Consider the following 16,459-nt stretch of genomic DNA (forward strand, 5'->3'; position numbering starts at 1 on the left):
TGTTGATGATTTAATGAAAATAATATAATTTTACAGTTACCTTACTTTAGTTTAGTTTAGTTTACTTTAGTTGTGCTCTTGATTCTTCACTTTATCACGTTAGTTTATCTCTGACTGCTGTAATTGTGTATTTAAGAAACAGTTATTATGGCAAAAAAAGCAGTGTGAAATAATCAGTTGGGTACTTATTGATGATGTCACAGTCATCATTAATTCTACTGAGTCCCAGATCTCATTCCAAGGTTTATCACAAAATACTGTTATAAATTATTTAATGTGTTTAAATATTATATATGAACACTGATACTATATCAAGAGGATTAGCACTGTTGTGGTAATCAGATCCTTTTTTTAAACATTGTGCTCAAAACATTTTGAACAACTGCTTTATTTAGATACAGACAGACATCAAGAATCAGCATATGAGACACAACAATGGTGAAATGCTTCATGCTGCAATGCATGATGGGAACCATGGATGACTTTTATACTATGGTTGCTCCCAGAATGCATTGCAGCATGAAACATATCACTGTTAAAAAAAAAAATCAGATTATCACAACAGTGCTGGACCTCTTGCACTGTTAATAGTATCCATGTTCATAATACATTTAACTGCACTGAAAGATGTAACAGACTTTTGTGATAAACCTTGGTATGAGATCAAGGACACAGTATAATTAATGATGAGTATTACATCACCAATAAATACCTGTCATGACTGAAGACAGGAAGCAATGGCAAGTAAAATGAAGGCAGGTGGCGCAGGGACTTTGATGGTCAACACGGAACAGACAAGATGAAGTGCGCTGGTGAAAAGTGGTGATGAATCTAGACACAGAACGTAATCCACAGGAAACAACGACCAGGAACAAGAAGCAGGAGACTGAGGAACGCCGAACAGGAACAGGACCAGACACACAGCACGGAGGATTTCAAACAACGATCTGACAAAGGAAATGAGAAAACGGTGAGTATTAAAAGGTTAGGAGATTAACTGCAGCTGGCGTCTTGAGTGAGATCAGCTGTGTCGCTGATCAGGCAATGATGGTCAGTCACGCCCACTTACACACCCACACTCAAATAACAACATAAATACAAGACGAGAAGGAAACAATGAATTCATGAACCATGACAGTACCCCTCCTCCTAGGAACGCCTCCTGGCATTCTCAGACTCCTTTACCTGTCGATTGTAATCATCGATAAGGGATTGATCCAGGATCTCTCTAGCAGGTACCCAACTTCTCTCCTCCGGACCGTAACCTTCCAAGTCCAACAAGTACTGGAATCCGCGTCCCCTCCGCCTAGAGTCCAGAATACGATTGACCGAATATGTGGGCTCCCCGTGGAACCGGGACTGGCGGATTAATACAAGAATGAAACATGGACTTCACTTTAGACACGTGAAAGATGGAATGAATCCTCCTGTACGCCGGAGGCAGGTTGAGGCAGACTGTCACCGGACTAATGATCTTGGTGACAGTGAACGGACCAATGAATTTGAGAGCAAGTTTATTAGAAATGGAGCGGAGAGGAATGTCCTTGGTTGAAAGCCACACTTTTTGACCAACGACGTATACGGGAGGCTTAGACTGGTGGCGATCGGCTTTAGCCTTGGTGCGCGCCCCCACCTGGAGTAGAGTTTCACGGGCTGTAGTCCAAGGGTGGCGACACCTCTGGACGAAGGCGTGAGCGGAGGGGACCGCGACCTCGGATTCCAGACTGGGAAAAATTGCCGTCTGGTAACCTAAACTACATTCAAACGGAGATAGACCCATGGACGACACTGGTAACGCGTTGTGTGAACACTCCACCATAGACAGTTGTTGGCTCCATGAGGAAGGATTCTTGGAAACCAAACATCGCAACACCCTCTCCAAATCTTGGTTGGCTCTCTCGGTTTGGCCATTGCTCTGGGGATGAAACCCTGAGGACAGACCGACAGTGGTTCCCAGCAACTTACAAAATTCTCGCCAAAATTTGGACACAAACTGGGGTTCCCTGTCGGAGACCACATCTACCGGGAGGCCATGTAAACGGAAGACGTGATCTACGACTGTCAACGCTGTCTCCTTAGCTGAGGGTAATTTGGGTAAGGGAATAAAATGAGCCGCCTTCGAGAACCGTTCCACCACAGTCAAAACGACCGTGTTACCCTGGGTGGGTGGGAGGGCGTTAATAAAACCTTGCGCGATATGGGACCAGGGTCTCGAAGGGACAGGCAGCGGTTGAAGTAACCCATCTGGGGGTCGATTAGAAGTCTTACCAGTGGCACAAACCGAGGAAGCCAAAACAAAACTGTGAATGTCACAAGCCATAAGTGGCCCCCAGAATCGTTGCTTGACCAAAAAGCTAGTGCGATTGACTCCTGGATGACAAGCCACGTTGGAACAATGCCCCCACTGAATGACGTCAGACCGTAATCCCTCCGGCACAAATAAACGATTCGGTGGGCAACCAGGCGGAGGCGTTACCCCTTCTAAGGCCGTCTTGACCTTCGATTCGATCTCCCATGTGAGTGTGGAGACAAATTGGGTCTCGGGTAAAATGCACTCGGGAGTAGACGGGCATTCGGAATCGTAAAAAATGCGCGATAAAGAGTCGGGTTTTGATGTTTTTGGAACCCGCGCGGTACGAGAGAGAAAAATCAAAACGACCGAAAAAAGTGCCCACCGAGCCTGTCTGGAGTTAAATCTTTTGGCAGTTCTGATATATTCCAGGTTCTTGTGATCAGTCCAGACGATAAAAGGTACCCCCGACCCCTCTAACCAGTGACCCCATTCCTCCAACGCTAACTTGACTGCCAACAACTCCTTGTTAGCAATGTCGTAATTACGTTCGGCTGGGGATAAACGATGAGACAAAAACGCTCCGGGATGCATCTTGTTGTCTGCAGAAGAGCGTTGGGATAGCACTGTGCCTACCCCCACCTATGACGCATTGACCTCCACCACAAACTGACGTGAAGGATCAGGGGCAATAAGGATGGGGGCTGAAACAAAGCGGCCTTTCAGTTTGGTAAACACAGCCTCGGCTGTGTCCGACCACCTGAACGTAGTCCTGGGGGAGGTCAAGGCAGTCAGAGGTGCGGCTAGTTGGATGAAGTTGCGAATAAAACGCCGGTAGAAGTTGGCGAACCCCAGAAACTTCTGTAGGGCCTTACGGGACTCTGGACTTGGCCACTCTACCACACCCTTAACCTTCTCAGGATACATACGCACTCCCTCAGACAAAATGATGTACCCTAGGAAAGGAACAGACTGTGCATGCCCCCTGGGGGTGTTAAAAGCAGTCTTCCATTCATACTCCTCCCTAATGCAAACCAAATGACAAGCATTACGTAAATCCAGTTTCGTGAAGATTGACGCTCCCTTCAACCTCTCGAAGACTGAAGACATCAACGGCAAAGGATGAGTATTCTTTACCGTGATGCTGTTCAGCCCCCGGTAATCGATACAAGGTCGCAGAGAACTGTCCTTCTTCCCCACAAAAAAGAACCCCGCCCCCGCTGGAGAAGAGGAAGGGCGGATGAACTTGGTTGCTAGAGAATCAAAAATATATTTCTCCATAGCCTCCCTTTCAGGAACAGAAAGAGAATATAACTTGCCCTTAGGCGGAGACTTACCTGGCAGTAAATCTATGGCACAGTCATAGGATGATGCGGAGGAAGAGAAGCAGCACAAGACTTACTGAACACCTCCTTCAGGTCGAGGTACTCCGCGGGCACGTTAGACAAATCCTCTGCCTCCTCCTGAAACACAGAGACAGAAACAGACGGACAGACAGACACAAAACAAGACTCATGACATTCCTTGCTCCACTCCAAAACAGATCTCTGTTGCCAGTCCACTCTAGGGTTGTGACGGATGAGCCAGGGTTGTCCGAGAACGATGGGTGCAAGAGGTGAGTCCAGTATGTAAAATAAAATTGTCTCGGAGTGGTTGCCTGACGTGATGAGGGTGATATCTCCAGTGGTGAATGAAATGGTGTGGAGTTCTTGACCATTTAGGGCGTGTACAGCAATCTTGTGTGTGAGGGGCTTGAGAGGAACTTAAAATTACCTTCAGCCCGGGAGTCCAGAAGTGCTTGACAGTCGTAGGTGTTGATTGACCATTTCAGTCTTACCGGGAGGAGCGTAGATGTGGATGAGGTCTTCTCGGTGGAGATCCCACCCAATAGTAGCCTCATACTTACTATCGGGCTTGGCCTTTTACCGGACAGTTGTCAGCATAGTGGCCAGCCCCGCCGCAGTAGAAGCAGAGACCCTGGGATGTCCGCCTTTCCTTCTCCTCCCGGGAAAGCCGAGCACGCCCTACCTGCATGGGTTTGTGATCGTAGACGGGACTGACCGCGTCCCCACTGCTGAACTGTGGACCTTCAGCTCCTCCAGGGATGCGGTTGGGCAAGACCCGTTGTTCCACTCGGGACAGTCGAGCGTCAACTCTCAGGGACAGCTCAATCAGTACGTTGAGCGACGTAGGAAGGTCCTGGGCGTAGATATCTCTCTGGACGCAGTCAGCTAGCCCATGCAGGGACATGTCCCACTGCGCCTCCTTGTTCCATTGACACTCTACCACTAAGGTTCTGAACTCGATGAAAAAGTCAGACACCGATCTCTCTCCCTGACGATGGTCCGCAAGTATTCTGGCCGCCTCTCTCCCGGCGATGGCCCGATCGAATACGCGTTTCATCTCAGCGGAGTGTGTCTGGAACGAGGCACAGCATGGATCCTGGTTCTCCCACACCGCCGTTCCCCATAGTGCCGTTCTCCCAGTCAGCAGCGTCAGGACAAAGGCGACCTTGGCTCACTCACTATTGAAGGTCCTGGGTTGGAGAGAAAAATGCATGGAACATCGTGGCAGAAAAGCTCTGCAATAACTGGGTTCACCAGAGTATGACTCAGGAATTGGCAGGCGGGGCTCCGACTGGGAGGGGCTCTCTGGTTGTGTGGGGGGATCGGCCGGCGTGAGCGACGCAGTGGGAGCTCTCAGGAGTTGGAATTGCTGGGTGAGCTCGGACACCTGCGCCACCAAAGCCCCGATACAATGGTGTTAAAACAAAATTAAATGTTTAAATTATATATTAATATATATGCGTGTCTGTGTGTGTGTGTGTGTGTGTCCAAGTAATGCAGGTGTCTTCTTTGAAACACAAAGTTAATCTGAAGTTAAACCTGCCTCTTGGTTATGGTCCAGATTCGCTTTTGAATACTTTTATATTGGAAACAGCTTTGGGTAAAACATCCTTGAGAAATTTAAGGCATTTGTTTTTCACATTTTCTAAGTACACTCATCTAATGACATTTTGCTTTGTAAATATATTTTCCAGTATATGAAAAGAGGCAAATACTTGTGTATTATTCAATAAATTGTAATATATAACACAATATAATAACACAATATATTATTTCATATATTATTTTGTATATTTACACCATATAATATAATATTATATACAGTGATGTGAATAAGTTAGGACACCCATGCTAAAGTTGCCTAAAAAGAGGAATAAAAAATCACCTTTTGGAAATTGAATTGAATTGAAATTTAAAAATATCCAACCTTTAAGGACACCAATTTTCTTTGTGAATGAATAATGTATCATAAATAAATAAATGTTCTTCCTTCAAATACAGGGTGCATAAGTCAGGACACCCCTATGTTAAATTCCCATAGAGGCAGGCAGATTTTTATTTTTAATGGCCAGTTGTGTCATGGATCCAGGATAATATCCATCCTGATAAAGTTCTCTTGGCCTTTGGAATTAAAATATCCCACATCATCACATTCCCTTCACCATACCTAGAGATTGGCATGGTTTTATTTCAGTTAGCCTAATAGCTGGTTTGATTTGCATTGAGAGATGATCTTATGGAAAGTGCCCCATGCCGATCTCTAGGTATGGTGAAGGGTGTGTGATGATGATGTGGGTCTATTTTAATTCCAAAGGCCAAGGGAACTTTATCAGGATGCATATTATCCTGGCTCCATGAAACAACTGGCCTTTAAAAATAAAAATCTGCCTGCCTCTATGGGAATTTAACATAGGCGTGTCCTGCCTTATGCACCCTGTATTTTAAGGAGGAACATTTATTTATTTATGGTAGAGTATTCATTCACAAAGAAAATTGGTGTCCTTAAAGGTTGGATTTTTCCTCATTTTTTAAATTAAGGCATTAAGATCAATTTCCAAAAGGTGATTTTTTATTCCTCTTTTTAGGCAACTTTAGCATGGGTGTTCTAACTTATTCACATCACTGTATATATATATATGGAAATATATTTGTGTTCCGTAAGGGACACTGCTGTAATTCGGTCGTAGGCCAGGGTTCAATAAAAATTAAGTTAACATTGAGTAACTTACATTTTAGACACAACCTTGCCTATTAATGTGTTTATTGTCTTTTTGTCTTCTGAGCCAATACCTTGGCAATGTTTGTTCCTGAATTGATCAGTTGTTCGAATGATAGTCAAGTCACTTTTATTTATATAGCACTTTATACAATACAGATTGTTTCAAAGCAGCTTTAAAGTGATAACAGGGAACTGATTCAATGAAGAAAGAGTTAATTTCTGGATAATCATATGATTGAGCACCAGAACTAACAAATTATATTGTACATATTTTTTGTGTGTTTGTTATTGTATTTTTGTTTTCTTTTTCTTGTAAATTGTGTGCTTTAGAGCGTGTGCTCTGGCGGCGTTGAAAGACGTCTGTTGTTACTTCACCCAGAATCATGGGCAAGTTGCAGTAAGTGACAAGCACACACACATGCTCATCTGAACACGGACAATAGTTACTGACGTTTCTACAGATCTTGATGAATTAGAAGAGCTGTGATTAGAAACTTAACTTTTTCTGTTTCTGAACAATTAGCAGCTGGTAAGGCGATAAGTATTATAACAGTAGTTTTTGATTAATGTGTAATGTTTTATACACAAACAGCCACAAAGTTTGAAATAATTAACATTTTTAAAATGTTTTTGAGTCTTTTATGCTCACCAAGGCTGTTTATTTTATTAAAAACATAGTCAAAATAGTAATATTGTGAATATTATTTAAATTTAAAATAACTAACATATATATTGTGGCGGGAAAAAAATCTACTTTATATATGGTGAGGCTGAAATTGAAAAAGCAAATAATCATAGTGTCTTTATAAACTTTTATTCTTGCAAGTATAGCTTTAGTCAAACATTGATCACCATAATGGTAACTGTAGAATTATATTATTTTCAATAAATCATCAACATCTAAACCTCTGTTCATTCTCAATAATAACTTCTGTAGACGTCTAGCAGAAATAAAGTTGAACTGTTAGTAATAAGTGAAGCTGGTAAAGCTGTTTGTGTTGTTTAACCCTCCTCTGCTGAGATCTTGAGAGATCTGTTGTGATCTAAAGGGTTTCTAACCGTCTGTCATTCTCTTGACACCTTTTTTCAATCTTTTGTATATTTTTATTTTAGAAACTTACAACTTTGAGTAAAACATCCTTGATCCTTAAGGCATTTATTTTTCATGTTTTCTAAGTACACTGAACTAATTACATTTTACAGTGTAAATATATTGTAAATACATTTTTCAATATATGTGGCAATTCCTTATGTATTATTCAATATATTTTAATATATGGCACATTATAGTCAAGTCAAGTCACCTTTATTTACAATACACATCGTTTCAAAGCAGCTTTACAGAGATAACAGGAAAATAATGCAACAAAGTTTGTCTTGAAGAAAATAGCGTCAAAGTCCTGCTGTTCAGTGATGGTTATTTTTTGTTAGAAAAAAAAGTTATTCATTTAGTTCATATAGCCACTCTGGAGAAAACCATCGTCCAGCTCAACTCAGTTCAGTTCTCATATAGTCAAGTCACCTTTATTTATATAGTGCTTTTTACAATACAAATTGTTTCAAAGCAGCTTTACAGAGATAACAGGAAAGTAAAGTTGTAATAGTATTGTTAAATTCAAAATTAAATGTTAAATGTCCCCAACTAAGCAAGCCAAAAGCCAATTGCGAATAAAGGCGAAAAATGGCGACAGTGGCAAGGAACCAAAACGCCATCAGGTGACAGAATGGAGAAAAAAACCTTGGGAGAACCCAGGCTCAGTCGGGGGGCCAGTCCTCCTTTGGGCAACAAACGAACAGTGTATGATTATGATTTAGGCGGCATAATAGGTCAGAGGTCAGATTGGATCAGAACTTTCACAATATTTATCCAGTTCATCTGGTTGGGGTCGGAGTCATCACGCCGGGATGGAGATGAGTTTGTTGAGGTGTCCATGAGGCCTTCACAGTGTTGATGAGGCTGGCACTTCAGGGATGCGTTGTCGTCGTGTCCAGGCGCTGGTCCTTCATCAGATCTGGATATGGCCTGGATCCGGCGGTTTGCGGTAAACCTCGGGATAAACAGAGAGACTAATATTAGCGTAGACGCCATCCTTCTTATGATGTACAAAGTACATCAGGATTTTTGGGAAGTGTTCCTGGTTCCGGCTGATCTAAACTATGCAGCCTAATATTGAATTATAGCAATGTATATATTCAGGGGGCAGTTCTCCTCCGGCCAACGAACGAAAAGTGTATGATTATGATTTAAGCAGCATTACAGGTCAGAGGTCAGATTGGATCAGAACAATCAGAATATTATCCAGTTCATCTGGTTGAAGATCGGACTCTATTCCTGTATGGAGATGGGTTTGTTGAGGATCGTGCCAATGGCTCAATATATTATTTAATATATTTTTCAGTATATTTGCCCCATATAATATATTGATCATAAATATATGGAAATATAATTTCGTTCCGTAATGGAGTTTAGAGTGCACTGCTCTCTCCTGAGTCATCATCCAGACCTTAAGTGCTTAAATATGTGCTCCCCATGGTTTTATTGCCATTTATAGCTTATATGACTGAGGTCAGGGAATGGTTGATGTCTCAGTACTTTGGTCTTCTTTCCAATTTGGAAGTTCCTTGCGGATGCAGGAAAGCTGGGGTCTCCAGTTAGCTCCGCTCCCGGGCCGGCAATTCAAATAAAAATGTGAGGCCATTGAGCTGCGGACCTCGCACCTAAGCTCTTGGTCACTTGGTGCATTGTTTGGCAGCATTTAGCTACATATAGCTTGCTCTACAGCACACTGAGCAGAACGAGATGCTGCCATATTTTAAGGCATACCTGCACGTCTTCCTTCAGACAGTGTGGAGCTGATGATGTGTTGTTCAGGTGCCCAATTATAGCATGTCAGTGCGCCTGTGATGTCATACAACTGCCATAGCCAATCAGAAATGCGTCAACTCCAGAAGTCTTGTTCTATATGTAACCTGAGGCATTCAGGTGTGTAAGAATGAGGACATTGAAGATCTCAATGAATAAGTTTATTGCCAGCGTAGCAGTGATAAAGTGAAGCACCTTGGGTTCATCGGAGTCAGAATGAACCCTGAAAATCCTGTAGCAAATTAGCTCAAGGGAAATATTAATAATTAATCATAACGTCTCGGTTATGTATGTAATCCTAGTTCCCTGATAGGGAACGAGACGCTGCGTCAAGCTGTGGGAACGCCTCTGCGTGTGTGCGTCATGAAGCACGTATGGAATCAGTCCAATGGAGAGACGGAACGTCATAGGCGGGTGACGTCATCGACCAAGAAACTATACAGCACCCCCAAAACACAAGCGCGACAGCTTCTGATAGGCCTGAAGGAAGCGCTAACCGGCATGTTGGGAGTATGCCAGAACGACGCAGCGTCTCGTTCCCTATCAGGGAACTAGGGTTACATACGTAACCGAGACGTTCCCTTTCAAGGGAACTCGAGCTGCGTCAAGCTGTGGGAACGCCAATACCCACGTCGCCATAGGAGCAAATGAACGTTATGTGGGAACTAGCGCACAGGGGACGAGAGCACCTGCGCCCCAGGAGTGGAACTTAAGTCCAATTCATAGAACTTAACAAATGTATGCGGTGAGGACCACCCAGCCGCATCACAAACATCACTTAGCGATACTCCTGACAACAATGCTTTAGAAGCAGCCATACTCCTAGTAGAGTGGGCTCGTACAGCCAAAGGTGAAGGCTGACCAGCCGACTCATAACAAAGTGAGATGGCCTCAACCACCCACTTGCTCATTCTCTGTTTAGACGCGGGACACCCTTTCCTGGGTGGCCCAAAGCACACAAATAACTGTTCTGATTTCCTCCACAGGGCAGCTCTGTGGACGTAAGCGTCTAACGCCCTAACCGGGCAGAGAAGGTTAAGTTTCTCCTGATCTGATGACACAAAAGGAGGAGGATAGAAAGCCTGCAGCACTGCAGGTCTAACAGCATTAGTAGGGACCTTAGGGAGATAACCTGGTCTAGGGTATAGAAAAACCTTAACCATACCAGGCGAAAACTCCAGGCACGAGGGTGCAACCGACAGGGCCTGCAAATCTCCGATTCTCTTAAGTGAGGAGATTGCAAGCAGAAAAAGAGTTTTATACGTGAGAAATTTCTCAGAAACTTCCTCAATAGGTTCCCTTGGCACCCTCGTACGAACTGCAGGCCTCAGCCTCAAAGTGTCACAAAGGAAGCGAGTTATAAGTGGATGTCTCCCAAGAGAAACTCCACTGAAAGGGACATGGTAAGCAGCTAGTGCCGCCACATACACCTTTAGTGTGGAGGGGGATAACCCTGCAGAGAAATGCTCCTGCAGAAACCCCAGCACTGCACCCACTGGGCTGTTAACTGGGTCCTGCCGGTGTTCTGCACACCAAGAAGTGAAAAGTTTCCACTTCAGGGCATATAACTTCCTCGTGGACGGAGCTCTGGAGTGAAGGATGGTCTCAACAACCTCAGTTGAGAGACCAGATTCTATGAGCTGGGCCCCCTCAGAGGCCAAGCCCACAGTTTCCTCAACTCTGGGCGGGGGTGAAATATCGTACCGCCCTCCTGAGAGATTAGATCCCTCCTGATCAGAATCTCCAAGGGAGAGCCGTCCAGAAGAGATATTAGGTCCGCGAACCATACTCGGGCCGGCCAGAACGGGGCTACTAGAAGTAGGCTGATCCCGTCCCGGTGAACCCTCTCCAGAACTCCTGGTAGCAGAGCAACCGGGGGAAAAGCATACAGACGTGACCTCGGCCACGGCTGTACCAGAGCGTCCAACCCCAGAGGGGCTGGCTGACTGATGGAGAACCACAGATGACAGAGCGTTGTCTCCTTGGAAGCGAATAGGTCCACCTCGGCGCGACCGAAACTCAACCAAAGGAGCTCCACCACCTCGGGGTGGAGCCTCCATTCCCCCGGCCTCAGCCCCTGCCTCGACAGGGAGTCTGCTACCACATTCAAATAACCAGGAAGATACATAGCTCTCAGAGACCGTAACTTCCCCTGGGACCACAGGAGGATCTGACGGGCCAACTTGTAAAGTGGACGTGACCGCAGGCCCCCCTGATGATTTATATACGAGACAACCGACATGTTGTCTGACTGAACTAGCACATGATGACCTCTGAGTTCTGCTAGGAAGTGTTTCAAAGCTTGGAACACCGCCAACATCTCTAGACAATTTATATGCCATGATAGATGATGGTCCTGCCACAGACCTTGGGGTGGACGACCACTCATGACCGCCCCCCACCCTGTGAGGGAAGCATCCGTTGTTAGTGTTACGCGACGACAAAGAGCCCCCAACACATGCCCTGTGGATAGGAACCAGGTTTCTTTCCACATGACCAGAGCACGAAGGCAGCGCCGCGTTCGTGCGGAGGGGATTTCCCCTCGGGGAGAATCCCTTGGTCCGGAGCCACCACTGCAGTGGTCTCATGTACAACAGGCCGCAAGGTATAACGTTGGACGCTGCTGCCATCAGACCCAACAGTCTCTGAAACTGTTTTACATTGAGTAGCTGGCCTAGCTTTACTTGTTTCATAGCTGAAAGAATCGAAGCGATGCGGGTCGGAGAAAGTCGCGCCCGCATCCCAAACGACACCCAGAAAAGTGGTCTTCTGAGAAGGAGATAATACACTTTTCTTTGCGTTCAGCCTCAACCCCAACTTTCTTATATGAGCGAGAACGACATCTCGATGCTGAACCGCCATCTGCTCTGTCTGAGCTAAAATCAACCAATCGTCGATGTAATTGAGGATACGAATGCCCTGAAACCTCAGGGGCGCTAAAGCTGCATCCATGCATTTCGTGAAAGTGCGGGGAGATAAAGCTAGGCCAAATGGAAGTACCTTGTACTGGTACGCCTCGCTCCCGAAGGCAAACCTCAGGAACTTCCTGTGTTGTGGAAGGATGGAAATATGGAAGTACGCGTCCTTCAGATCTATCGTGACAAACCATTCCTCGGATCTGATTTGTGACACGATCTGCTTGATAGTGAGCATCTTGAATTTTAGCTTCCCTACCGAGCGATTCAACAGGCGCAGATCTAAAATTGGACTCAACCCCCCATCCTTCTTTGGAACGGTGAAATATCGGCTGTAAAAACCTGACTCCAACCTGGGAGGAGGAACCCGTTCTAAAGCCCCCTTTTGAAGGAGCGCTTTCACCTCTTGTTCCATTACCAGAGCCTGCTCGGGGCCCACCACTGTGGGCAGAACCCCTCTGAATTTTGGTGGACGACACCTGAATTGGATAGCATAACCCTTTTTTACTGTGTGCAGAACTCACTGAGATATTTTTGGAAGGCTTTTCCACTCTGCCAGAAATACTACTAAGGGTACCAGTCTCTCGAGACTGGCCTCTGGTGTAACTTGAGCAGCAAACACAGTGCACTGTAGCGGCGCACCGGCAGGGAACGACTGGCTTAACTGCTCTGAGACCCTCCTCAGAGGGGGCGAGCGCCCCTCGGGAAAGCGCTCGCTGGGACCGTCTGTGCCCCGGCATGAAGGCGGGGTTGGCAGAACGGGCCCCTGAGGGCACCGAAGAAGAGCGGGCACCGTGTAATGCGGTGAACACCTCTATCCCACGGCAGGGACCACCCTCAGCAAAGAGACTTCCTCTTTGCCGAAGCCTTCTTGGCCATAATAACTGTTCTCAGATCAGTTTTGCCAGAAGACTTCGGCTGAGAGTGCCGCGTCTGGTCCCACTGTTTGGAAGGGGGAGCGCGAAACGCGACACTCTGCTTCTGTTGCGCCCTATATGAGGAGCTGACTGACGGCCTGGACTGTTCCCGCCCAGCAGTACCGGGGACATGAATTTTAAAAGGCATAAATTTCTGAAATGCTGCTGACTGTTTCTTCTCTTCCTGAAATCTATCTATGACAGTATTGACAGAATAACCCAAAAGACCATGAGGAGAGAGCGGAGCGTCCAAAAGAAAAGCTTTGTCTTTTTCTTTCATGCCAGAGAGATTTAACCATAGATGCCTCTCTGCGGCCACCAGGGCTGCCATAGTACGGCCCATTAGCTTGGCCGACTCTGGCCGACCTTTAATAAGTCAGCCTGGTATGCCTGCAAGATGGACATCGTGTGCAGGCACGCCGAGGCTTGACCGGCCGCCGAATACGCCTTACCCACTAATGCTGATGTACTTCTAAGAGGCTTAGAAGGTAAAAGTGGTGCTTTAAAAGAAGATGCAGCTTCAGCAGAAAGATGACTAGCAAGCGCCTCTTCTGCTTTGGGCATCGCCCCATAACCATAAGATTTAGCCCCCACAATGTTTGAATAAGTGGACGTTTGAGGGCTAAAAACACGATAAGAGACCGGCTTTTTCCACGATCTCGAAACCTCTGTGTGGAGATCAGGGAAGAAGGGCAAGCACCGGCGTGGAGGTTGAGAACGGGAAGGCAAAAATCTTTCATCTAATTTAGATTTTTCTCTAGACTCCTGCCTAACAGCTGGACACTCGATGCTTAATTTAGAAACAGCACGGGTGAGCACCTCCATAAGCTCCTCACTTTCGGGAGAGCAAGATGGCGAATCATCGACATCTCCCGCATCCAGACTAACAACATCCAGATCCTCAGAACTGGATAGTTGCAGTACTGGGGCCTCAGTTCGGGGGGAAGAAACCGCAGAGCGTGCTTCCGAACCCGAGACTGAGGCACTGGATCTAACAGGTAAGGGCTGAGATAGGGCAAAGCCCGTCTCAAGCCCCGCTGTTAGATCCATCTGCGATCCCCACGAATGACGTCGCTGCTCAGCCTCGGCATAAGCGGGACCCGATCCGCGGGCATCGCGAACCGAACCACTCTCCTCAAAGAGTGATCGGCGGGAGCGGAGCGTTCTAAGAGGCAAACGCTCGCAATGCTCACAATCAGCCCCCTCAAGAGCTGACTGGGCATGCTGCACTCCCAAACAAACAACACATTAGCTGTGTGTATCCCCGCCCGTTAAATAGCGCGAGCAGGGAGGAACACACTTCTTAAATTGTTGTTCGCTCGCCATTGTCTATCAATATAATATATATATATCGTTTTTTGAAATAGTGAAACTCCTGCTTAGTGACAGACAAAAAAACTTGAGACAGATCCACATATAGAGCTTACTGAAGGCATAGAAGCTGTCGCGCTTGTGTTTTGGGGGTGCTTTATAGTTTCCTGGTCGATGACGTCACCCGCCTATGACGTTCCGTCTCTCCATTGGACTGATTCCATACGTGCTTCATGACGCACACACTCAGAGGCGTTCCCACAGCTTGACGTAGCTCGAGTTCCCTTGAAAGGGAACTTGTTATAATTAATTATGAGTATTTGTATCAAGTATTCAAACTAACTTGATGTTGCAGAGTTAATACCACAATCAACTAACCTGTTCATCCAGCGATTAGTCATTAGCAATATTAATTATTTATTAATTCTAATAAATGTTAATCTCCGGGGTATGGGAAATAACTTTCTTTCTTTACAGTACTACTTAGAGCATGTAGTCAAAGTATGAATGATTACGGACTTCAGTATATGAGCATGAAACAGACAACTTTACGTGTGACATGAACAAGACTTTATTAACTAGGCTAAACACTTAAACTGCTCTAACATACACACACGTACATACATTCAGTTTAGCAATGGAAAGAGAGCTGAAGCAGAATACAGGAAAACAAGAAGTTGTAGTATTGTTTGAAATTCAGCCCTCCTCTAAGGATACTTAATGTACTGTACCAAATAATGAGACTAAGTTTGATACATACATGTCTCATCCTTTTGAATAAAACTTCCCTGATGCAATTTCTTGAGGCTCCAGTTGATCTTTGTTGATGTTGTCTTGATGAGAGAGAACCAGTGGGAGTCAGAGTGGATGGAAAGACAAGGCAGCCAGCAGCCTGGTACAAACTTAGGGCTCCTTAGAAGACCCCTAGCTCGGCATCTTCTTCACATCAGGATCTCTCAAAAAACGTAAAACAGGAGTGATCTTGTGATCAGTGATTTTTTTTTAAAGTGTGAATATGTCTCAGGATTTGAGTGCAAAGATTATGATTTAAAAGAACATGCTACTCATGTGTTTTTGGTTAACCATAGTATGCAAGTCTGAAACATTAATCCAAAAGAGTTTAAAAGCAAGAATGAATACATAGGCCAAACCCCAAAAAAGGAAAATCATGAGATGGGAAAATTGGATACATGTTTATACATTTCTCAAGTGGTTTTATAAGAGTATATAGGATTAAAATTCTTCTCAACAAGAATTAAGTGAGATTCACAACTCTCTGCAAATTCCTTCTGGTCATAAACCTCATCAGTCTTCATGCGCTGTAACCAGAGACCTGGTTCTGCCTGTGTGTTACATCAATTGGGATGATAGTTGCAGTTTTCGGGTGATGAGTCACAGAACTTAGTTGGGAGAGTGATTTTGCTGGATTATTCGTTAAATATAATGAATAATTTGTGTGTCTGATAGGATAGCTCATCCTTTAAACCTTTTATACAGTTACCTAATCTAAATGAATTTGCTCCTGTTGTAACCGATGTGGTCTGTATGTTATTGAAGTTCACACCCACTCTCATTCTACAATTGATGACCATTTGCTTAGGATGTGATTCACTCAAATGGTGCAATGACTTCTCTATGATAATGAAATTTCTCACAGGTGTTTGATGCGACCAACACAACAAGAGAACGTAGAGAGGTGATTCTCACCTTTGCTAAAGAGAACGGCTATAAAGTGAGTGAAACAGGTGAAATGATTAGTTAATATTAATCAAAATGAATACTTCATCTTTAGAAATGAATTAAAAAATATCTCTACAATATATAATTTTTAAATTTTTAAATTAAATTATCCTTCTTGTAGGTCTTTTTTATTGAGTCTCTTTGTGATGACCCAGAAATCATTGCAGAAAACATCAAGGTAATAAGATTTATTTCATGATGTGTTTAAAATATATATGTATTTCTTGTTTAAGGATTATTGATCTATGTGTAATAAAGTATTGAGTGAGTTGCGGTACTGAGCTGCATAACTCTTAAAGTATTATCTGGTAATTTCTTGAAAGTTTGTAGGAGTTTGTCTGTATTGGAATATATGTTT

At 44.6% G+C, this 16,459-nt stretch overlaps 1 protein-coding gene across 2 annotated transcripts in view; it reads left to right on the forward strand.

Annotated features, from left to right (window-relative positions):
- LOC143733417 (6-phosphofructo-2-kinase/fructose-2,6-bisphosphatase-like) overlaps positions 1 to 16,459 on the forward strand; it is a 60,645-nt gene that overhangs the window by 14,132 nt on the left and 30,054 nt on the right. For both annotated transcript variants that reach the window (XM_077225128.1, XM_077225129.1), the window contains exons 4-6: positions 6,686 to 6,752; positions 16,019 to 16,093; positions 16,223 to 16,279. In XM_077225128.1, coding sequence (XP_077081243.1) covers positions 6,686 to 6,752; positions 16,019 to 16,093; positions 16,223 to 16,279 — 199 coding nt within the window. The remainder of the gene's footprint in view (positions 1 to 6,685; positions 6,753 to 16,018; positions 16,094 to 16,222; positions 16,280 to 16,459) is intronic.

Source organism: Siphateles boraxobius, unplaced genomic scaffold (genome assembly GCF_051911475.1).
Source record: "Siphateles boraxobius isolate OS27281-9 unplaced genomic scaffold, OSU_SipBor_1 99, whole genome shotgun sequence".
Classification (NCBI taxonomy): Eukaryota; Metazoa; Chordata; class Actinopteri; order Cypriniformes; family Leuciscidae; genus Siphateles; species Siphateles boraxobius.